General features: G+C 41.5%; 1 protein-coding gene across 8 annotated transcripts in view; it reads left to right on the forward strand.

The window, feature by feature from the left end:
* Positions 1-25,088, forward strand: part of plcb1l (phospholipase C beta 1-like) — a 173,641-nt gene that overhangs the window by 30,283 nt on the left and 118,270 nt on the right. For all 8 annotated transcript variants that reach the window (XM_084378455.1, XM_084378458.1, XM_084378452.1 and 5 more), the window contains one exon: positions 21,189-21,246. In XM_084378455.1, the coding sequence (XP_084234581.1) occupies positions 21,238-21,246 (9 nt within the window). In that variant the 5' untranslated portion in view covers positions 21,189-21,237. The remainder of the gene's footprint in view (positions 1-21,188; positions 21,247-25,088) is intronic.

Consider the following 25,088-nt stretch of genomic DNA (forward strand, 5'->3'; position numbering starts at 1 on the left):
TAACATTTCATGAGGGATAATCCCAGATCATCCACTTAGCAATTAAAATACAGAGAGGCCCGTGGGTGCATGCCGTTACCTGAGTGGCAGTGTGTGCTGTTCCTTGGCCTTCCCCTCGCTGGATCCAAGCACTCATGATTTTACACTTTTTCGGTGGTAAATCTCTTTGTCTAATCTTTTTCCAATGAAGTTATTCCAGTCGGGTTCCTTTCATCCGTTTGTTCTTCCATTCACTCGTAAAGTCAAGGTGTGTGGAGAACATGTGCATTCATTCATAATACTTAGATCTGCTCTATTGTCATGTTAATCTGTTTGGCAGTGACAGTTAGGTCTCAGCTTTTTGCCAAAACACTACTTGGTGAGCGGAGTGCTCTAAAACCCAAACCAAGGTAAAAGCTGCTCGGCATTTAGATGCTTTAGATTCGGGGGATAAGGCCTCGCACAGTAAGCCGTGAGCATCTTTAATTACCCGAGTGAGAGGATTAGAAAGAGAGGGCTTTATCTGATGTTTTCTCCCTTTCTTTTTTCTTTCTGTATATATAAGTGTGTGCGGCGTGTATGAGTGGGCATATGAAGGTGTGTGTTTTGAGTGCACGTACATACACATCTTGGATTTGCCTTGGCGCAGCATGTGTCAGGAATGTGTCTAGCCAAGGCCGTTGAGGGACTTCATCAGAGCGGTTTGAGATGATCATGCAGCTCTGATACCGTACATATCATTGTTTTGAGCCAGATACATCGCGCTTATCTAATCGCCGCCGCTGATCCAATTACCCTGCTGATTGAAAGGACAGCATCACAGAGCGATACGCTGGCAGCCAGAGAGGGCAGGTAGAGATATGCTATCTGCGGCACAAATGAACGACCTATGGAGGAGGGCTCTGAGAGGTTAAACTGTGACTCAGCCAGACAGCGACCACCACCATCACTGCAGTCATTATTTCCTTCCAGCAGGCATTTGTTTGTTCATGATAGCAGTAAATAGTCTCTGAAAGTTAAAGCATAAAACTCAAGGTCAAGACAGAGGTACTACACAGCCATCCGGCCCATTAGGACAGCGGTTTACAAACTTCTTTCGGGCAGTATTTCTAGATGTTCTACTCTCCCAAACAACAGCTTATAGGAAGGGGAAATATTATTCAAGTGGAAATGCAGTTGTCAAAACAAGCGCATATGCTGCACAACGTTTCCCACACTTATGTTTAAGCTCAGTTCCATAATATTTCTGTAGGATATGTCATTTTTTTATGGTTGTGCAGCAGTGATTCAGTTTTCACAGATGCTGTTGCTGCAGGGACTTAAAGAAACATTATGTGACTGTTTTACCACAAAGTAACAGCTTCAAAATCAATTCGATGGTCCTCTTTCTTTCCCATTCCTGATCCTAAATGCCTGTTCTTGCACTAGCAGATACAATGTCCTGCAAGAAGTAGGAAATGCTTTACAGAACTACGTCAAACACCATCAACTGTTGAGACGAAGCTAGCTCGGTATTCTTAGTAGATGCTTATCGCTTTTCCAACCTATTACGCACTCAAGTGGGTCCCGTGAAATGTGACAGCTACAGTAGCCTGGACAATAGCAATATACAGCTCTGAATTTGATGAATTCAATGTTTATCATACCACAAATGAAACAGTAATTAAAGGCCACTGCAGGGAAGAGAAAGATCTTTATTGACTGATTAATTATGCCCTTTGTTTTCATGACTGAATAAACTAAATGACCTTAATGGACAACACAATTTAATACCGTTTTACTTTTTGGCGGACCCTACAGTGTTCTGGGGACCTTATCTTCCTCTGAGAACAGCTTGTTTATCCAGTTAATATAAAACAAAATCCATACAAGGTTTTTTAGTATGAAACACAAAGATCCTTTCCTGTGTGTTATATGTTTTTGTAATCATTTTAAAAGTCAGATACCCTCTCTGGTATGTTCCATTCATCCTTCACCTTTGGGGGAAAATCATCTTCAGTAACCAAAAGAATAATATACAGTAAAACCACCATCATGTACTTTCCTTCAGCTAATAGATGTATCTTTTTCTTGTACGGAAACCCCCTTAAGGGAGAACAATGTGTAATACATAACACTTATACTTGCAAAAGTATAATGAATCTATTCAGGGGGAAATATTTGAGGTTATTTGAGGGAAATTAGGACAGAATGTGTTTTGTTGTTTTAATACGTAAATCCTGAGGAAGAGGAGAAGACACGGTTTATTGTCTTCTCGTACATGCTCGTTTCTTTGCATGCCACAGTACGTGTACCGTGTGTGTGTCTGTGTGCGCATGTTGTGCTGGATGTGGACGGCGCGGCCTTCTCTTGTCATCACGTACATTCCAGGAGTCAGGGGGCAGACGAAGCCCTGAGATGACACTGCAGATCCAACTATTAGCCTTTCACCTGCTGTTAACAGCAACTTGGCTAGACACAGGGCCTGCATTCCTCTGCTTTGAGCCAGATGTAGTCTTAACACACAGTAACATACCTACAAGGAGATAATCTTCAGAGATGCGTGCTTGAAAACGAGGAGCGATCTGTTGCTGTGATTCACCTCTAATTCGACGCTTCGAGCAAAGCTGTCTTTTTAATTTGGAAAACCAGTAAAAACTTCATCAATCCACATGTGTTTGACAGCAGAAGCACGACTGGCGGGCTATGGCGAGCACGTGCACATGGTGCATGAAAGAGATTGTGGGGAAATGGGACACATTTCATATAGGTTGGTCCCGAAATGGAAACCCACCAAGGTCAGAGACGGCCAGCTAGAAAGCCAGAGTCAATATTTATGGATACTGAACATGTGGCACACTTCTCTACCCACTAATTTGAGCAACAAGTCCACCTCCAGATTATATGGCCTCGCTGAGATCACAAAAGAGGCTCCAAACCTTGCTCGCATGTTTCAAATATTGAGAAGCACGTTGAGGTTGGTCACCGACTAGAAGCTGTGCATAATTTAGCAAATTGGCACACTGTTTATTTGTTTGTGTTTTAATTTCCTGTGTAAACAGGGGAAAAGGGAGCTTTGATCAGGCAGTGAGGGCTGTTCCTTCTGTAGTTTGTAATTATCAGTATCATTGGTATATATATATCACTGTAATTATCATATTGTGAAATGACTTTTGGTCGGCTTTTTATGAAAACCAAAAGGGCAGAGTTCCATATTTAGATTCAAAATCATCTTGTTTTGTGTCAGAAAACAAGTCACACATTGTCTTTTATTTATGAGGCACGTGTCTTTTGAAGTCGAAACCCATATTGCCGTTGTTTGTTCTCGCACATGCTAAACAGAGCGATGTCTGATGCCTCACGCTCCGGCTATATAACAGCGATAACACCGCACAGCTATAAAATCAGTGTGGAACATTTAGCTCCGTGCGGACCTCACACTTTAACAACTCACAATAGGAATCACATAAACACATGCTTCATTTAGTGAACTAGTTGGGATGAGAGGCAACTACTTCCATTTTAGAGGGAGAGAGAGAGAGAGAAAGAAGGAGACATAAATACAGGGATCTGCCCTTTGAATGCAGTTCCACTCATAAAGACACCATGCGTCACTCAATTATACGTCTGCATGATTAGAAGCTTGGGCTACATAAACAGCCAGCGTCAAGATTTACATTTTACCGCTTAAGCACAAGCAGCTGTTTACAGGCCAAGGAAGGAAGGCAAACACTTAGCAAGTATCTATACATGAGACGGGGATCGGGAGCTCCCACATCTTCAGCAAAGATGGTTCCAATTAATAGTTGTTTATGGAGATCTAATGCGATACGTGCGGGAATAGCTGATTGCTTTTTACGCTCTCAATGCTACTGCTTCTGGGTTTTAAACATGTTAATTAATATGTGTATGCAGCTGAGTTAAACAGTGTGGCAGTGTAAATTGAAGCCTTTTCCCGTGTAATCCTTTAAAGGTTCAGGAAACCAAAAAGACAAATAGCAACATCCTGATAGAAGTGTTGTGACCTTCACAGGCAAACACAAACTGACAGCGTTTTCAATCACCGGCTGGATAAAATGAAAGAGCAACATTCTTCGTGTGCTTCATCTGCAGTGTCAAGCCATAAGCAATAAAAGGGCACTGTAGCTCCAAACGCTCTGCAACCATTTCAACAACACCTGATGAGATTAGAGCTTTTGCATGACGTCAGAAATGGTTTGAATCTGGAGTTTTTATCATATGTGAGATACTGAGAAGGTTAGACAGAGCATATCATTTAAGGTCAGTATGTTATGGCTAAATGAGGGCTTTTTTCGCATCACAGTAGGAGAAGATGTGTTTCGCTTTCTCTTTCTCCTCGTTACTGCTAATGAAGTGAAAATATCTCTAATACACCCGATACTGGATAAAATAATCACATTTTTGGGGAGCGTTTTACCATCTTTCAGGTTATTGTTCGGTTCGTTTTACCGCCCACAACTTTACTGTTTTGATTCATTTTTATGGCTCTCATTAGTGTTGATTTCAGCCATTGCAGGCAGCTTTTCTCTGAGACGGAAGTTCTGATGAACCCAGTGTAACCTCCTCTCTCAGCACTAACCAGCGGCCAGACAAAGTTGACAACTACCTAGTGAGCAAAGTTGAGCATTTGGCTGCAAAATAGCAGGATATTTCACTAAGAAGCTGGAGGAGACCAAAACAGAGTGTGTCTTCAAACAGTTTCAAAACTGAAGCATGTATTTGAGGGATAAGTTCACCCAAAAAATGAAATTCGGTCATTATCTACTCACTCGCAAGCCGATGAAAAGTTTAAGGTGGGAGTTTTGTAGTTCACAAAACAATTTTGGGGCTATTTGAGCAAAACAGTGTTGCAGCATTACCCTAAACAACTGAAGCAGATGGAGACGTGCGTTAAAATGTTAAAAAAAAAACAACAGAAGAAAACGTTAAATGGCTCTTTACAGCTCAACCAGCATAATTCAAGTCTCTGGAAGCCCCTAAGATCTCAAATTGATTTGAAAAGACATTATTTACACCCTCAACGCGCAGCTCCGGTAAAGATTTTGCCTTTAAAATGGGTATGAATAGCATCTTTTCAAATCTATTTGATTTTTGAGGGGGAAAAAAAAGCCCCCATCTACTTCAGTTGTTTTGGAGAATGCTTTTGTGGACGACAAAACTTTCCATCTGCGTGAGTGTGAGTAGTTAGTGACGTAATATTTGGCTGAACTTATCCTTTAAAGTACCATTCGCTAACTAGATCGCTATATCAACTTAGAGGTCGATGATATGTCAGAGTTGTGTTCAAAGCTTTTTTCCGCTGACCCCAACTGACCAACAAAATCAGTTAATGCAGGTTTAAAGGCGAGATGAAAGAGACAGGAGCTGTTTGAAGCTAAGCTACACTGGTGTTGTTCGCAGATATAACAGCAGTGAATTACACGTTATCACATGTTTGCTGTGCTGCTGTTAATGTTTTAGCCCAACTTTCTTTCAGTCATGAATACTGCGTTTTCTCTTTAAAGGCTCACCTCTAAGTAAGACAACCGAATAAATGTTATCCGTATTTGCTGACAAGGTGTGGTGAGCCAAAACTGTATTCATCTTTCAGTCTTTTTCTTTTCTTGCCCTTTATTTTAACACCTACACAGTTATTAGTCGCTCATTGCATCGCAGCTGCGGCGAACAAAAGCAATCTATGACACCTTTATTCAAATACATACAGCTGTAGCAAAATGCAAACACCGGCGTTCACGTTGTCGAAGTTGGTCCGGAACAAACCCGTATCATTGTCACATTTCATTATCATGGTGTCGTGCTGAGTCTGATCCCAGCCGTACAGCCCGGAGCGAGCAGAACAGCAGGGTTGTCTGACAGGGGGAGAGAGAAGGCTAGCAGGCTATAGGGAGGACCTGATTGTACTCTGGCATCCACAGAATGACATTATAGCTGTGTGGTTTCATGATAATAATAATCTTCAGAGCAGCTGTATAAACATTTAACTGACATCCACTCCCTGGGCATGCAGTATGTATCTTTAACTTCTACTAGGGCCAGTCTGATGCAACTATTCATATCTCCGCCCATCTTCTTCTCCCCCCCTTCTCTCTCTCTCTCTCTCTCTCTCTCTCTGTCTGCCTGAGATACATGATCCATGTTAGTATTTGCTGTAAATGTCAATGGAAAAATGAATGTTCACATCACATTAAGCTTTCAACGTTTGAAGGGAAAAGCACATCATGTTGGGAGAACGAGCTCGGCAGGGTGATTTACTGCGTGGACTCGCACAGAGCTGCGACAGTTGTCTCGTTTCATTCACTTTTTAAAAACTGGGAAACAGTTTTCAAGAAAATTTGGGACTCAACAGAGGCCAATAAATTTAGACAAACCCTTGCACTGGCCCCTCACAATGTAGCCTATTTCCTGGTAACATTTGTCTTAATTCGTGGCAGTTTGTGTAAATATTTATGTCACTAAACTAACTGTTCTGTATACAGTAAGCCCCCCAATCTTCCCTGGAATGTGATTTAATTGGCGGTTTCCTCTGTTTATCCTGTTTCATACGGTTATGGGCAAGTTTACTGTAATGAATAATCAGGTAGATAAAATGTGGCCTTAAATTAAAAGTCCCTCCTTAAAGGAAATCAAATGAAGGTTAATACCCGTTTCATGCCCCCTGTCTGTAATTCACATTCTCTCATCACATGCCAGATTACCATTATGTGTCATTTGTAATACAATAAACAGACTCCAGATGGCTTGGATTCTCTTGAATATACACAGAGCAACAGAAGCTATGGGGAGAGCTGCTGTATTTGTACTGTGTAGTCAGACAGCCAGGCCAGCTCTCTTTCAGAAGCTGGCATATTGTATCCTGAAAACGTGCTTACTCAGTCTCATAATGTGAGACAAGGAAATGAGGACGATGATTAAAAGAAGGTTCAGGGGTCTGAGATTAGCGTGTGTTTTGTCAGTTACAATAAGAGTAGATGACTAAGCCTGAGCTAATGTAACCATATTGAGTAGTTTCTTTTCTGCACACTTCTTCCTTGATATTTAACCGGGCAGTTAAGTGAGCTATATCGAAGTAGTTTCCTTGTTCCTCACACATCCCTGACATGTTGCAGTGGTGCAGGCAGTGTAAACAAAAGGCAAGAAATGAGCGTTTTTTTCTGATCCCCCAATTCATCTTGGCTCCTGCCTTGTCATTGCACGCTGTGCTTTTTATATCCATACCGTGGAGCTCTGCCACGGCACCGCAAACAGACGTGTGTGAAGGCTGGTTCTTTTCCGAAACGCACTTATAACATATGCATGACATATGAGATGTCAGCTGCAGACTTACTTAAACACCTCTGTTATGATGGCTATCTCACATCCGACAGTGATTTATCTGTGATTATTTGGCCTCTCTGTGTTTGGGGCAGGGGACAAGGAAAAGACCACTCGTTCGGTTAATGCATGGATCATCGAGGAACACTGGGCCTCTTGTCAGTATGTCGAATTTTACCCCAGAATGAAACATTGTGTTTTTCTAACCTGGTTAAGTAATCACATTACCTAAGACTCCATAAAGTGGAACAAACAGTAGCATATAACCCTGACTTCGTTTTATGTGCCGTGAGTGACAGATTGGCTTTCATCAAAGAGGCAACCAAAGAAGTTATATAGTCATTTTGCTATGCTAAGAATACTAAATTGATCCTCATATGTAGAACATCTGGTGAAAAGCAATTTCCACCCAAGTGTTTTAGTATTTCCTCCTAATTAATTTCACATGTACATGACAAGAGTGGGCGGCCTCCCAGAACCCAGGCACAAAAGCCAGCTTTGTTTCACCTTAAGAAAATTCATCTATGGTTGCCGGTTAAGTTCTCGCTGCCGCTTTGACACTTTAAATCAATGCTGAAAGCAGCATTTTGGAGAGAAAAGTCACATCTCAGTGGCATAGGGGGCTAAAGGTTTACATTTATGTTTGGTCAATTGGTGACTTGTGGATCAGGCGGCGCGTGTCAGGCAGAAGTGCGTTAAACAGGCGAGAGAGAGCAGGCACAGAGCCTGAAGAAGAGTGAGTGAGAAGTAAGTACTAAGCCACCAATCCAAGCCATAATGAAGGAGTGTGTGTTAAAAATGTAGAGTATTAGAGGCAGCTTTTGGATCCGTGGATGAAATTCTTGAAACTGCCTGTCTTGACTCAGAGCACCTTAAAGTAACAACTATGTCAAAGTGGTTGACAGAGAAATCCCCATTAAAATCACTTTTCAATTGATCTTCCAGATTTGAATCAGCTTTACAAGCAGCGCTGCCAAATATAACAGCATGTCTCGGAGATGATCTCGAAGTAGATTAAGTAGTTTATATCATGTACATAACGACTGTCTGAGCGACAGGCGTCTCGGCCTGTGAAGGCGATTCTGTGAGACACAACACTTCTTGTTATTACTTGTCGGGATGACAAGTCAAAAGAGCTCCTTGAACATTGGTGTCGACAGATGAAAAAGTTGGCTTGATCAGATTAATCATTAAAGTGAGAGATATGAGCATACCGCAGCATTGTTTTTAACACCATCTTGATGCCGCTCAATTTGAGATGTCTGTTTGGATAGGGCGTCTGGGACCACCTGGATGAATCCAACTTTTGTTTGTCAAAACCGCACATTTCTCACCTGAAAGGTCTCTTCTTTACAACGGGTTTCCCCCCCCTAGAGAGTCAGAGAGTCTGCTTTTCATCTACCCGAGCTCTTCATCTTGAGAGGAGATGTGATGCATGGCTACAGAAGAAATAACTGTCCAGAGGTTGCTCGCGGAGGTCTTGTCTGTACATAGGCGAACAAGAATGGGCGGTATTTACCCACACAGATGCAGAGGTGAGATACAAGCAGGTGTTTACAGGAATGTTTGAAGTTAAAGGGAGATGGTGTGTTGCGATTAGAGCCCTGAGTAAGTCGGACACTGTAGGTGTTTCTGCTTACAAGAGTCCTCATCCCTCCTTATCTTTTCATTTCTTCTTCCCATCTGCTATGTGTTTTGATAGCTAAGCTTGACTTTCAACTCAATTTGGCACTGGGGAAGCATGACATATTGCCATTCCGAACATATTCCTGCTATTTTACAGGACCGGTGACAGCAACATAGCCGCTGTTTGCCTCCTGGGAAAGAATCCATCGCACTAACCTCTCGATTCCTTGCTGTGTTTCTGTTTGTAGGATAAAGAGTTCAAGGATTTCTATTGTTCCGTAAGATCGCTATTACCTCCTCTGTTTGCGGAGTTCAGCTGCTGCACCCAGCGCTGCGCCGGCCGCAGTGAAGAAGCCCTCCTTTCTATTGCAGCTTCAAAGCATTTTTCCCTGGGCGGCAGAGTTACAGGTTCTTTGTGGCATGGGTTATTTGTCAGAGGGTTTGGAGAGTGACTTGTTTCACTCTGTTCTCTGAAAAAAGGCCCGTGCGTGAGTGCTTGAGCAGTCTAAAGTTACAGCCATGAGCCCCAGTATTACAACCCGATGACTGACAGGAAAAATGGGGTGAGCTCTTTTGCTGGGCTCTAACAAAAACACCAATAAGAAGGAGAGGGAAACAACAGATTAGACTACTGATCTCAATCTGCTCTCCTTTGGTTATTGGGAAATAATAGCTCTGAAAAGGAAGTCATTTAAAAGGGCCTTTAATCAATTCCCCTTTGACGAGCAAGCGGCATGAAAGGCTTGAGCGAAAGGGAGAGCGTGCTTCTATAGTCTGAACGTTTCGGTGTGGGGGAAGTACGGGAGAGATGGGCTCTAATTTGTGTGCTCATGGTGTCCAGGCATCTCCAAAGCATTCGATCACCACCACAGCAGGCCTTGATGCCATGTGTGAGTGCAAATGCTTCCAAGGCTCCCTGGTGGTAAAATCACATTGCCAAAATGACCACCAACTCTAAATGAAACACTACCCCCTTTTTAAAAGGTCCCATTCAAAACCCAGTGGTTTTTTTTAAAAGGCGCATAAGGTAGCAATTTCCCTCAAATATGGCGTGGCCCAATAACTGCTGAAGTAACTGACACCATGTCAGGGCGAACGAAAGAATTTTTTTTTTTTTTAACAATATGCGTGAAGCATTAGCTAGATCTAAGATAGTAAAAAAATGGTGGTAAGGAATGCTTTAATTGTACGAGTTGCACAGAACTACATTCTTGCCATCACTGTAATTCTTCACCTCTTTTTGTTTTATAGAGTAGAAAGGTCCGTGTACAGAGCGAGCACTTTGTTCATTCCAAAGCATGCACAAATCTGTTTTAAGTTCAAGAGAGGAGGAACCCTTTAATTTAAACCCTAAAAATGAAGTCATTCATTCCCTGCTAAACTGCTCTGTGACCCATAAGGTTAGGTAAACAAGTGTCCCTTGCATTACTGTCAAAAAAGACCCAGCCCCTCGCTCTGCCGTGATGTAAACTCCCACTATCCTGTTATAGCTGCACGAGGAGAAACTGGAGGGATTGGCAAGAAAGGACGAAGAAATGTATTCGTGTGGGCTTTTTTTTTTTTTATTTTGATGACAGAGGGAGGGAAAGTCAGTACCTGAGGCTGTTCTCAGGAAGGTGTCCTACAAGGAAAAACGTTGTCTTCTTCCAAAGCAGAAAACCGAGGAAGGGAGGACAGGCCACAATGCGCAGAGCCCAGCAGGCCTGCTCAGATCTATTACCAGCTCCAGCTCCAGCATGGGCTGGAATGTGAGGAATCCTACTGGGCTGGGGTTCTAGTGCAGGGGTCCAAACCTCACACTCATTTTCCCTTCACTTTTTAGTATTGTATTTGGATAGGTGATTGTAATGCAGCACGAACTATTACTATGGAGTGATAGTTCTGGGGATGGCTGCAGACAGAGCTGAGATATTGGTTTTACAAGAAACCTGTACTGAAACATCCTGAATATTGTAATATGTATTTTAAAGATTAAATAAAGAGACAAAGCACCTGTTTATTTAAGAAAAAAAAAAAAAAAAAAAATGAATGAACAGCAGCAGCTTTGGCATGACTAAGAATTCTAGTCTGGATATCGCTAATGTGACACTAATTGCTTCTTAGCCTGTCAGAGGACAAGAGAGAGAAGAGACAGAAAGACAGAGGATGAGAGAAAAGGGGGAGAGAGAGTACCGGGTGCTGACTGAGGGCAGTAATGACTGCCAATGGAATGCCTATACCCATAATCCTCTCTGTCACCGCTGACAGATCCTCTTGACCTCTGAACTCCTGATGTAAGGAAGGGAAAAAAAGGAAGTCACAACTTAATAAAATTACCCGGTGGTTAGCGCTTGTTTCGGTGTGGCAGTTGTCTTTGGCTGATTCGACTGTTTACGTAGGCAGAGATGTGTTCGCGACAATCTCTCAATATTCAATCTGAGAAGCTACGAGGTAACGTTGAACCTTCTGCTGTTTTGGATATGCCCTTTGATTGTTGCTCTGCGCATGTGTTGGGTCAAAGGGCAAGAAATTTGTGACAAAATCAGTGAGTGTGAACACTGAGATACACGGAGGTGCTATAACACATATTCTAGCACTTTGAATCCAGATATTTCAGATAGCCATTTCTTCTCTGACACTGGCACTGCAGTGCTTTCCTGTGGTTTGCCTGCCAAATCACTCACACATTACACAAGTATCTGACAGTGTATGTGTGTGTGTTGGAGGCACACTGCGATCTATATTTCAGCAGGCGGGCTCGGTCTGAAGACGTGAGCCAAAGCTGTCAAAAGTTTGTCATCGATTCTCTCTGCCTTGTCATCAGTCTTATCTGATCGCACTGTGCTTCTCGCTCCATGCTCTCCTCCCTCGTGGCTAATGCAAACACAGAATCCCTGTGCTCAGGAAATGCTAGGGAGGGCCTACAGAGGGCCTCTTAAACAATTTGTGGGTTTCTGTGTGATAGATGTGTGAATATATATATTTTCCTCGTGCTCTGCATACCAAGATATAGTCATTTAATGTGATATTTTCATTGGTTTTCTCGAACCCAAAAATATTCTGTTTATTGTCATAGAGGAGTGAAGAAACCAAAAAAAACTCACATTTAAGAAGCTGAAATCAAAGAATGTTGACTTTTATTTTCTTAAAATATTACCTCAACCACTTGTCTATTATCATAACAGGTGGTGATTAATTTAATAGTTGACAACTAATCGATTAATCCTTGCAGCTCTAAATGTATTAAAAATAAAAGTATTTGTTATGCAGCAGAATGGCGCCCACAGTGTCATATTAAAGGTTTATTATTACTTTACTATGCTCTCATACGCTATCAAACGTGCAGTAAGCATAATTAATGTTAATCAAACAAGATTAAATGTGGCTTTTGTCAATCTACAAAAGCTGAAACTTTGTGAGATCAACTCAATAAACTGAATCATAGACAGACAGACCAACGTAGCTACATTAATAAACTGAAATTACATTAACACACACAGCACAAAGTGGTGCTTCTGGGGCTGAATGTAAAAGACACTGCTCAGCCTGAAATTATAACTGTAGGCCAGTTTTGTGGATGTTAAGCAGAGTATTATAGTGAAACTCTTCCTGTTCCTCCTCCTCAATAGTTGCAGCTCTTACGTGATTTTATACTCTTTGTCTTTGCCACTTTTTATGCAATCTTGATCATTTTAAAAATATTTCTTGAACAGAAAAAGCTGCATTACATCACCTGTTTCTTGATTCATACAGTTTTGACGAGCCACATTAAGTCTAGTCACCCTTTATTTACATTTTCTCTGCTAATATAATAGCTTCACATTCTTCTTCTATCATGTTTGACACTCAGTAGCATTGCCCTACCAACCCTGTGACTAAAGTGGGATATAACTCTTTTTCTTCTTCATCTGTAAACTCTGCAGCAGAGCAGCAACAGCTCCCATCTGCTGGGATGTAACAGTTTGCGTGCAGGCGTACAGTATTACACTCGCACCGTGTGCATTTATTTATGAGGACAGTTGTGTCTTTATCATTCATTTATGTTCATCCTACCGATCATACATGACTATAGGATGATATTATTGTGCACGGTTCTGTGTGTAAGCGTGTCATCATCATGTTTCTTCTCCTACTCTCTTCCTCCTCCTGAGTCTGCTGCACTGACAATTCGTTTGACAAACATGCAATCACCGTAGTTACAGACAGCCCCTTTAGTTAGGGTAGAGCTCAGTGTGAATTATGGTCGAGATGGAAACCTTTGAATTATGGGTAAGCTCTGAAGTGCCTCTTGTCCAGGGAAAGAAGAAGAGGAGGAGGAGGAGGAGGAGGAGGAGGAGGAGGGATCTTTACAGACTTGCGCCACAGAAGAGTGCTGACAGAGGCCTGGCCCGGCAAACTGCAGCAGAACCAGAACAACAAGAGGCTAACCCAAACACGGACCAGCAGACCCGGAGAAACCCAGCCTGGGCAGGGTCAGACGGTGCATCTCACCGCGGACACAGTGAAGGAGGTTGACGGCGCGTAACCTCTCACCAGTCGATCCGCCATTTGCTCAAGCCAGCTCTGCGAACACACGCTTGGAAAACAGCATTGCCGGCATTCCTGCCTAATTGTACATTTGTCCTCTTTCAAAGGGAAGAAGTGTTAGGCCAGTTACAAAGAATCTTGGGATAGGGCGATAGGGCCAGCATCCGTCCCTAGCCTCCTGAGGGCTATTTAAAGGTACAGTAGGCTGTATTTTCCGCCGCACAGTGAGGCACCCACCCTTCCGCCTGGCTCCATATTGGAACCAGATGCTGCTGGATGCGAGGCCCCACTAATTTAAGTGGACAGGGCAGATGGAAGCGACTCGCCCTGCATGCATACCACCCCCTGTTGGCTTTCATGTGATGAAAAATCTCTGCAGTATGGCGGGGGAGGTCCACTCAGTGAAACACACATGCACTATACACACACACACGCACACATTAATACGGCATGAACACACATTGACAGACGCACATGCTCGTGTTCTTTCAGTAACTGTTGTACACAACCGCAGAGACACAGAATCATAGCAACAAAACACACACACGCATGCACTCTGGAAGATACGTTGGGACTTTTTCAGAGAAAAGGGGATTATACACCATGAAATAGCAGGGTAATCCCGGAAATAATTTTGATGAAACTGAGCTGTGCTCATTCCAAATGTCTATATTGACAAAAATACAGTCTGTGTCATAATTGAAAGCACAGAAAAGATACATTTTAGGATGGAGTCATTTTCCTAGATTTGATAAATTAATGTAAAAAAAACAAAAAAACAATATCTGCACACTGCAAGCAAAGTTTGGACAGTCTCAGAAAATATGTGATATTGTTGGCAAGCACCGTACCTGAAATTTATATTACATTTCTTTCAAAATCTGAATAGGTCCAGAAAATTTGGGGCTAGCCTCAATAGAAAAACACCACCCACTAACTTACTTATTTCTCTTTCTTGTTTATACTCCAAACATTCAGCAAGTGCCACAGCCTCCTCTCTGAGCCATGTGTTATGCTGAATATCCCCACGAGTTAGAGGAGAAGGACTAAAGCCCTGTCAGAAAAAAACGCTCATCACCTGGTAGGAAGACACTGATGCGGCGCTAAGCCTGCAACCCTATCCCGCCATAAATTACAACAGCACCTAGCAACCGTAAGAACTATTGTATCGTGCCTCGGAGTGTGCGTCCACGATTGTGTGCGTGTGTGCATGTGTCGTGAGTACATGCGTATATACGTACGTGTATGTCTGCATAAGAAATAGCCCTCCATAGTGTGTCCTTTGTCTGCCGAGGTGACAGGTAATTGAGTCAAAGAGGATGGAGGAATTATGGCTGGGAAGCAATTTGAAACGTTGCATGGCTTTAGAGCCAAACCCTCACTGGTGGTTAATTGCTGTGTGACACAGACGCATGCAGCCCTTTTGCTGCGTGAAAGGAAAATGTAGTGCTTATATACGTGAATGCTTTTTTTTTTTAAATAGGACATAGAAAACCTCAAATCTTTTTCATGTATATGAATAGTTTATACAAGAATAGTTTATCTAGTTTACTCCGGAAACTTTTTGTTTCTCTCTGCTCTTTTCTGTCATATATGATCTAGAATAACCACGGCATATGCATTAAGGTGACCAATCAACAAAGTTCCTCAGTTCTGACAGCCACTTGCACACACCCTTTGCCTCATCCCTCGGGATCATCTGGTGAATGTACACTAACTGTGAAGAGAAAACTTGCAGATTGGACAGGAAATTTCCTCTTTGATAGCGCGTGTTTGTTTAGCTGGACTCGGTTGACCTGTGTTGACCTATCTCCTCAAGCTCTGCGGTCCGCAGCCAGAGCCCTGCCTTGCACCCACAGCCATCCAGCAACAAAACAACATTTACTACGCTGCTTTATAACCCCACAAACGAAAGCATATTACAAATGTCTGTACGTCGCATAGATTGATTTCCAGAACAAAAAGAGGGCTTGGTTGCTCTGAACTCAGGGAAGTAATTATATCTTTGGTCTCTCAAGTGCTCTTCAATCAGTGCTATACTTGAAGTTGATCTCCTTGTATTTCATCTATTTTTAGTATGTAGTATGACAAATTTTTGTCAAAAGATGAGGCAAAACTCGTCAGAGTTTGGAAATACATCAGAGTAACGTGTTAAAGCTGTCTTGGTCTTGGTGATCCCGGCTTTCTGAGTTTTTGGCCATTGCCTGACCTTCGGGGCATTTTGATTTTTTGACATCTCCGTTCAGTGCACATTAGATAAACATGTGTTGGGAATCCCCCGTCCAGGTGTACAGTAAATACGCCTATTCTGTGTGGAATTACTTGTGATTATCCGAACAGGATTCCTGCCCAAGCCCAACGCTGAGAAAATTAAAGAAGGTGACTCATTCAGAATTTAATGTGCTGAGGCTGCTGAATCCTCGTGTTGAGGGTAAGGGCACCTTTCGATCCAAGAAATCCGAGCACAGCATTGACCCACGCACGCACACACGCATATACATGCATTAAGGAACACACACAAACACAGAGGGGTTAAGGGGTTGCTTTGTTATCATGGAGGTGCCCTGTGGCTGTGATTAAGCGTTGTTTTCACTATCCCCCTGGTGTCCTAAAGCTTAGCTAGATGTCACAGCTATGGTAGGAATGCTCGAGCAGAGAGGCCAAGAAGGGGTCACAGCTAGGATGTAAACATCAACATTTTCTTTCTTGAAAGGATTTAGGCCCACTTGAAGGGAAAAAGCTCTACCACAGCACAAAGCCTGATCCCTAACTCCACACCTGGCCTTAGGCACAGACCTATGACCAGCTTACCTCCACCTAATCCTCCATTTAAAACCATCTGTGGGGCACAAAACTGACCTAAGATCAGCATCTTAGCGCGGCCTAAGCTTAGTCAGCACTGGGTTGTTGCTGCGTGTAGGGATTGGAAGAAGGGCTTTAGCTCCAGATCGCTATCAGAGCAGACAGGAGTTTTACGCCCTCTCTGGAACTGTGCCATAGCGGGCCGTGCACAATAGACCCTTTGTGTATTGCTTGATTGGCAGATCTACTCATAACAAACACACTAAATGGTAAAGTCACAGTGGGAGGTGAAGGGGTCTTATAAATCCTGGTTTTCATTTAGACACAATGATGCCTTTTGCTTTGTCTCAAGATGACAGTTGTTAAAGGACAATTGGACAGTGTGTAACTTAAAGATGACTAGGGGAATGCCATATAGCTGAGCTACGACTCTGAAAACAATAAATGGCTGAAGAGACATAAAACATGTTTCTCTCTGTTTTATTTCCCTCCGGAAGAGAGCCCACTTCTCTCTTCCAGCTGTGTGTACATGGTTTGAATTAGCCCCTCCATCTCCCCAGAGGATGAGCTGTAATGATGCAAATTTAGGGCCTTTCTGACAAGACCTTGACACCTGATATGTTGGTCAACTCCCTGTTCCATGTTGGTTTTACCAATCCATAAATATTGACTCCGTAGGGACTGGTGTTAAGAAAAGAAAAAAGAAAAAAATGACAAAGAAAGACAGATTGGGTTAAATAGCCGGACTCAGTTCTGTTGTAGTGTTACAGATCTGCAGCCCCATCTACTGTTGCGCCAGACAAAAGGAGCAAAAGATGCCCAGAGGCACAGATGTCTGGGGTGAGTCTGTCTCTTAACCAAAGAAATACCCAGCTGCGAGGGAAGTGGTCAAAGGGAATGGCAATCGATTTTGGCCAGACATTTCTGACTTGTTTGTCATGTGTTGTTATTGTTCAGAACTACGCTGTAAAAACTCGATTTTCAGTAGCTACATCTCTCTTTCTGTTTCTCCCTCATTTTCTTAGTCTCTCCCTCAAACATGTGACCGTGGTTATGCTAACACAGCATGGGATGTGAACCATTTTTAGGCTGCGGCCACAACCGTGGCATCTGCAACCCTTCCACCGGGCCTCATCTGGAAGTTGCAAAATCTGGATCCGTGTGGCGGATGGACATATTTAAGTAAATATTAAGAAAAGCAGGAGTTTTGTTTGCAAAACCAAGCGTCTGATATTTCATGGCAACTTTAGTGAGTGTGTATTTAGTTTTTTTCTTTGCTTGCAAGCACAATTATATAAATAAAACAACGCCATGACAGCTGCTACCATACAGACACCCTCATGCCTAACAGTGTGGCTGCCCGACAAAACAAAACCTGAACTACTCCATATCTGCATAGGCGTAAACTGCACAATTACTAGTATTTGTCAGCTGTTTTAAGTGGCCGTGTTGTTCCTTCTCTGATCATTCTGACATGCGGGTAATGAGTTCTTTCTGACAGAGTGAAACTGGCCCAGCTGCGGCTCTGCAGGTGAATGATGTCTTCTACTTCCTGGCTGTGAAAGGGCTCTGTGTGGTCCAAGTTTCTTTACATCATAGCAAAAGGTGCACGCATCGGGGACCTGTCATCCGTGTTGCCATTTGATATTCAAGAATACTTAGTTGATTGTTGACATTACCAACTGACCTTTTTTTTGTTTTTAGTAGTGTGTGTGCGTGTGTGTGTGTGTATGCATGTTTAAAAGTGTGTGTGTAGAGCTTCTGTAGAGGTGTATAGTATCCACAGCTGTGAGGTAACTGCGCCCATAATCTGTCTCACCAGAACTGTGTAACCTGAGTTAGAGTGAGGTTAAGGGTCAGTTATTGAACTTGAATTACACTGGGAGAGGCCTCCCCCGGCCCCTCACCACCCCTCTCAGCCACCCTGTGGGGTTTGTTTGTTTTCTCTCCCAGTCTCTCCCAGAGCTTACCCAGTCCTCTGTAATGAGTATTTAATACACACCCTCAGACATGTTTACACTGCATGTAACAGCACTGGCCGTGTGATCTTGCAACACACTCAGACATGTGTGTCAAAGTATATGCTTGTGCATGTGTGTGTATGTATACATGCATGCATGCGTGTTCCCTTTCATTCCGACTCCCACCCTCTATTTTCCTCATTTCTGAAGTCTTTAGCCTGGGGGGAAGAACACCTGCCAGTTTTTTTCCCTCTTCAATCTCAGATAAGACAATAGAAGTAGTAGAGGTGTTTGGTTACACAAAGCGAGGAATGAGACATATTAAAGCCTCCGCTGTCTCGCCCACAAGGTCGCTGCAACTCTCCAGGTGTGAATAATGTCAAGAAAACACATTTTTTGTGTCAGTGGAGTCAGGCTGGGGAGCAAAAGAGCTTCAGCGTTATGCTTTAAACTCATAATTTGACCTGAACCACAGGCCCTGGGCCCCCTCTGCAAGCTGTTAAGTTTTTAACATATCGTTTTTCACTGCACATGTTCCGTGTTATGTTAGTTACCAGGAATTTGGATTGAATGGACAATGAAGTTCCTGAACCTTGAGAGAAGGATTATTCTTAATCGTAAGCAGAGGAGAGCCACCAGGGAAACGTAAAGTTATGCCACAGCACTCTCTGTTGGTGAACGCGATGCACTGTCCCATTAGAAATCCTTGGAAGTCCCAGCACGGCTTTGGTCTTTTTATAGGCAAGAAACCACATCCCTGGTGTCTTTGAAGAGCTCGTATTCACTAAGTAGTAGTTAGGCCTGCCAGTACTTACTCACTATTTTATAAGTATGAGTGGTAGAGGAACTCTTTGAACTGAACCCATTTAGAATCCCAAGGCTGATGGTTTCATAATACAGAAGTAAATAGACTATAGTCACATAATTAGCAGGGATGCCCATGAATTACTGTTGAGGGTTTTCCCTTGCACAGGTGGATAATGATCACAGGATTTAATAACTGTCCCTGTAGTTCGTACTTTAAGTTGATTTTTGCACACATTCACACCTGGCTATAAACACACATCAGGATTCGTATTGTGACACACACATGGTCAGAGTCGGTGTGCACCAGAGGCTGTAGACGCATACTCCTGTCCAATTAATTATCAGAGGGGGGAAATTTTGCACTGAGCCACGCTGATGTCAGGTCTTTTAAACCACATCAAGAGCACACAGGAAAGAATTATATTCTGCCCATAAAATCTTCAATTATAGGCCAATTATAACCACATAAGTGTGACTTGAGCAGTGTCCAGGATTATAGAATATGAGGCTGCCACGTTAGACACTTTACAAGGTTTTCAGTGACTCTAAGGTTCATATGAGAATGGGCAACATTTTTTATGTCTATACTTCATGATTGTATTTCAATATTGTGTGTCTTTAATAATTATAAATAAGGAATGCTTGATATAACCAACAATAAACAATAAAGTTAGCATTTTGTTGATCCCAGGGGGAAATTCACAAGCTACCCAGCAGATAAATAAAGAAGTTAAACCACCTTTACCAACTACGTTTATGTGATGCACATATTAATGAATCAATAATATTAAGCCTTTTTTTTATTATGTGAGAAGAGATTATAACATTTCAATTCAGTTCAAACTTTTGTTTAAGCCTCGAAAATCATTCATGCAATGATGTGAAGATACGCAGAAATATATAATATAAAAAACATTTCTATACTGAAAACAACCGTGAGAGTATTGATGCGAACACAAAAAATCTGACACTCACCTTTTCCATCCACAGTGAACACCAGCAGCTCAGGTGATGGAGAAAGATACGAGGACAGAAAAAGAGATAATTGTCAGTTGGATGAATGAACTCTGGATTACAAAATAATGAATATTATATGCATAAAGATAAGATTTAATTATTAAATTAGTGATAACATAGAGCTAAACAGGATTATCTTATGTAGTAGATAATTTTTAATTCAAGTCAGAAGCTCTTACTCGTGTTTCTCATTCACAGTGAACAGCCGTAGCTCAGGTGATGAAGAGAGATAAGAAAAGAGAAAAAAAATGGTTAGTAATATGAATGATTCAGTATGCAGCTAGTTGAAACAATATCTTAGGTTACTTTCTCAACAAATCACAAGCTCACACTCTTGTCATCCACAGAGAACAGCTACAGCTCAGCTGGTGGTGTAAGAGGAGAGAAAAAAAGTTAGTGGTCAGTAAGATGAATAATCTCTGAATTACAAAATAATCAATAACCTCAAATTTTTAAATTAGTGATAGCTAAACAGGATTAACGAAACTGACCTTCGTCCACAGTGAACAGCAACAGCTCATGGTGTGGAGTAAGACAGACAACAGTATATAATGGTTTTATATAAGACTTTGAATGACTCAATGAATCATATACTGTACATATATATATATATATATATATATATATATATATATATATATATATATATATGTATATGTATATATATATATATATATATATATATACATATACATATAGGCATGACAAGATTGAGTTTTTAATTAGGCAACAATTTATACTGCACAAAATGGCATTTCATTGCTGCTTTCCTTCTATATTACGGTGGATTTTTTTTTTTAATTGAGGTAATTTGTCTCTTCTTATCCTTGTGTACCCTGTGATGCTTTTATTTGCCACTTGGATGATAACAGGCGTCCTCAAAAGCTTCAGATTATCTGTATGGCAATCGCTGTGTGCTAATTTGACTAACTGTTACCTTGTTGGGCAGTATGAGAATGAATGCTACACTACTAAAGCACAAATCAACTGACACAACAGGGCTTTAACTAGCTGCTTTATAATCTGTGTTGAAAAGGCCCCCTTTATCAGAATCTAGTTTTAAGACTTTTATTACCTGATCTGATAATGTGCTTACATGATAGTGAGTGTTTTTTCTCAGGGTGTCCTCGCAGGTTTAATCTATTCACACCTACTCCTGTCTTTATTCTTTATTTTCAGACTTTCTGGTGGAGTGGAGGCACGAAACGCTGGATGTCTACAGTAGAAGATGAAGCAGGTACCGCAATGTCAACATGTGAAAACTAGCTGCCTTTCTTTGTCTTTTCCATTTGCCAACGTCCAAACCGCAACCCAAGTGATTTCTCATAATTTGTCTTCTTAGTCAAATTTCTGACATTTTCACTTTGAATTCAAAACATGCACAAAAGCAATTGAATGGAAATTTGAGTTCGGTTGTTTATGTCGAAAGTCCAATTACAGGAAGCGTGAAGAAGTTTTATATATTCTATACACGCCTTTTTCTTTTAACCTGGTGTGCTGGCATCATGCTGATGTCTTAGATCAGGGCTGCCAAAGTTGGCCCACCATTCATTTGGATTTGGCTCACCAGATGTCTCTAAAGGAAGAAAAAGATTTTAAAAATCATATGAAATGCTGTTTATTTTTTTGTCAGGGAAAATTGCTTTTTAAATATGTATCACACGTAATAATTATTTTTCATAATCTTGTGACTGCCGTGTTTTAACTGTAGCCCAGAACAGACAAACCAAACAGTGGCTCTAGAAAAGGCCATTTGTGTTTTTTGTGTTTTTAGTGGCCACCGTAAAAGAGAGTGAGGCAAGCTGTGTTTCACTGCAATCACACCACTAGATGCCACTAAATCCTACCAACTTAACCTTAAGTTTTTTAAAAGAAAAAAAGTCAGGCACCCCTGTTTTAGATTGTTATCAATGATTGCTCCAACAGGCGCCAAACTTCCTGTTTCTTCTGAAGTATCCTGTCAACTCCCACAACAGCAAGTTTCCATTAAAATGTTAGATAAATATGTAATGTATATTTAAACAGGTGAACACTGACAGCAGTCTGTACAGAGATGAGCTTGAGATAAGGTGCCATCACCAGAGGATAAACCTTTTTGGTTTTTCTAACATGTCCATACCTGTGGCACCACCCTCAGGCCAAACAAAGAATCACAATGTTTTTTCCTAACTTCCTTCCTTCTGATATTTATTGTGAGTAATGATCATTACATCCTCCATCCTTTTGTTTGTCTTGTTAATCTAAAATGATGCTCAATTACTGACTGAAATAGTTTTCTTTGTTCACAAAACTGTTAACTGTTGATCTACATAACAAACAAAGGAGCTTAATCAGCCTTTTAAATGATAAATCATATCTACAGTAGGTATTGATAAATGAAACGTCTTAATTTCCTGTTAGCCTTGACATCATGTACCGTAGACCACTGTGACAACAAATGGTATCACAAATTGCACTGGCAGGGGAGATCCAGAAGATGCTGCTCATGTATTGCCTTTGTAGTTGGTGGTTCTGTTTGGGTTCATTGAGAGGACAATGCAGGCATCAACTTAAACAGACCCTTTGCCTTTCCCAGAGGCCGTGTTTATGTATTCATATACTGTAGTCCTCAGTGTCACATCTCAAAGGCCTGATTCTAAAAAAATTGCATTTTAAAATCATCAAAGGGATTTGACTGTGTGGTCGATGAAGAAATGTGTGTCATATCCTGTCACACCCAGCAAGCTCATTGGCAAAACACCACTGTATTGTTCTCACATTGAGCTGTGCCAGCATAGAGGTCTGAATTTAGGAAGAAATGATCCTCATTTGAGCCACTAATGTTAATAATGGTTAGTTGGTTTAAACTCTAATAGCTCAGACTATTTGTTGAAACAGACAGGCATCTGGCATAAATATATCCCCTGTAAACATCAAGCCTGCCTTGGCATCTTAAGCTGAATGACGCAAGTGAAATTAAAACACAGTTAATGGCATGCTGACTGTGCACCTTCAGAGAGATCTTGAGTTAATATTGATAATGAAAGCTCCAGCAGGCAGTCATTTGAGAACACTTGTTCCTCATCTTGTGCGTGTAGAAACACTGCTGCACTGCTGTTCCTTCTCTCCTGTCGCTGCATATGAAGCAAATCACCCGTCTCACCTCCTCACCACTACCAGTTTAAAGGCCTGTTCATGGGGAGTGTGTTCTGCAACCTTAACTGGTCGACGGTCAGGATCAAGGTCAGCGCAGCGTGTTGGATATTCGGCGTGCGGACGACAGCGCCGTTGACCTCAAGCTAATCTTGAATGCTACAGAGCCTTCGGGTCTTGTCTTGAATATAAAAAAGCTCATCAGCAAGTAGTCAGCCGACCGATGATGCTTCCTTCCACAAAAGTGGATGTTATCAATTTTGAACATGAGGATCACGCTTTTCGCTTGGCTATCTTCTCTCATGTAGAAATAAATTCAGAAATCCATCATCATTTGCCATCATCTGGAAGTTGTGCAAATTTCGCTAAATTACTGTTTCATGAATATTAAGTATTCATGAAAGTCATCTCAGCTGTGACAATGCAGCACCAGTCCGGCAGGCAGTCACATCTGTCTGTGATCATCTCTAAGGGAAAACCTCTACAATCAGATAGATGAGGGCTGGAGAGTCCCTGTTATATAGTGCTCAATAACAGCTGAAATGGTGAGGACCTATCAATCTTCAGGTCCTGTCTTATAGGGATACCCAACATCAAATTCTAGTTTTAATACCTTTAACATAGCAGTTTTACATTAACCCATTTCACACTGCACAAAAAAGGGTGCAATCAGCAGTCATCGGTCGACGCGCTAATTTTTGCCCCTTTTCCAGCGCGATGCTGGCTATTGACGCACCAGACAGTGGTGGGTAAATAGCCAGGAAATGTATTTATTGTTTTAACAGTCAATGGGGACAATGTGCGTCATTTGGTTGGCACTGAGATGGAAACACAGAGAGAAGAAAAAGATTTTAAAAAGTTAACCAACCAAAGCCTCCATGCTGCTTTCCAATGTTCCCTGTGTTCCCGCGCGTTCATGATGTTAAACGAGCCACACCAGGAAAAAAAAAAACAGAAAGGCACACTTGTCTGAAAGGAGTCAGTTTCCTTTTCTAATGGGTTTACACACGGTTAAAAAATCTGTATATACCCGCTAATTTGGGTTTAAAAATGTTCCATGTCTAAGGGAGACAGGGGCATCTTGTCACTCATTTTCCATGTCAAATCGAATAATAGATTCTTGTGCACAAATGTACAATCAATAAATATGTCTTTCTCACTGTAATATAGATTTATAAATGGTTGACTACAGAATGTGCATTTGAGACAAGTTGCCCCATCACTGGGTAAGTCAATTGTCACATATTTTTCAACTAATAATAACATATACATAAGTAAAGGCTTGCCACGCTCGTTTTTTGCAGTTAAAAGTCTGATTTATCTTGATAGATGTTCCCTAATACCAGGGCTCTATCAGTGTCAGTGCATGACAAAAGAGGAGCCCATGAAAGTGAATAAATGAACAAATAACAAATAAACAAATAGTCAATAGTCTGTGGGTAAGAAAGATTGATAAGTCTGTGGAGACCAAATGCAGTCTTACTAGAAAAACGAGTGTAAATAAATAGCATATTACAAAAAGCACATTTTTCAGTTCCAATTCAAAACCAAATAACAAACCGGACAAGCTCAGTATAGCTCACACTTTGTCACTGACACAGGCTACATAACCTAATCAGAGTCATCGGCATAGTTACAGTGCTGACGCAAATAAACTGTGACCCCTGCGGGACAAGCATCAGTTACCCAACTGTTGCATTGGTTCTTGCTTTGCATAATGAGCATTGTGATGATTTGGCCTGAAAGCACCGAGACAACTTGGAATGACGTGCTATTTCTAGCTATGAGACGGGCTAGCTTTAGTGTAGGACTTTGGTTTATATATCAAAATAAATAAATAAAACTCTACTCTGTTGAAAAACAATATAATTTAACATGCTTACTTATTTAAGTTGTATTACATAATAGGGCGCTTTTCTGTAGGAAATGAAATAAATCTCTAGCTTT

This window comes from Pagrus pagrus (genome assembly GCF_965226575.1).
Source record: "Pagrus pagrus genome assembly, chromosome: 16".
Classification (NCBI taxonomy): Eukaryota; Metazoa; Chordata; class Actinopteri; order Spariformes; family Sparidae; genus Pagrus; species Pagrus pagrus.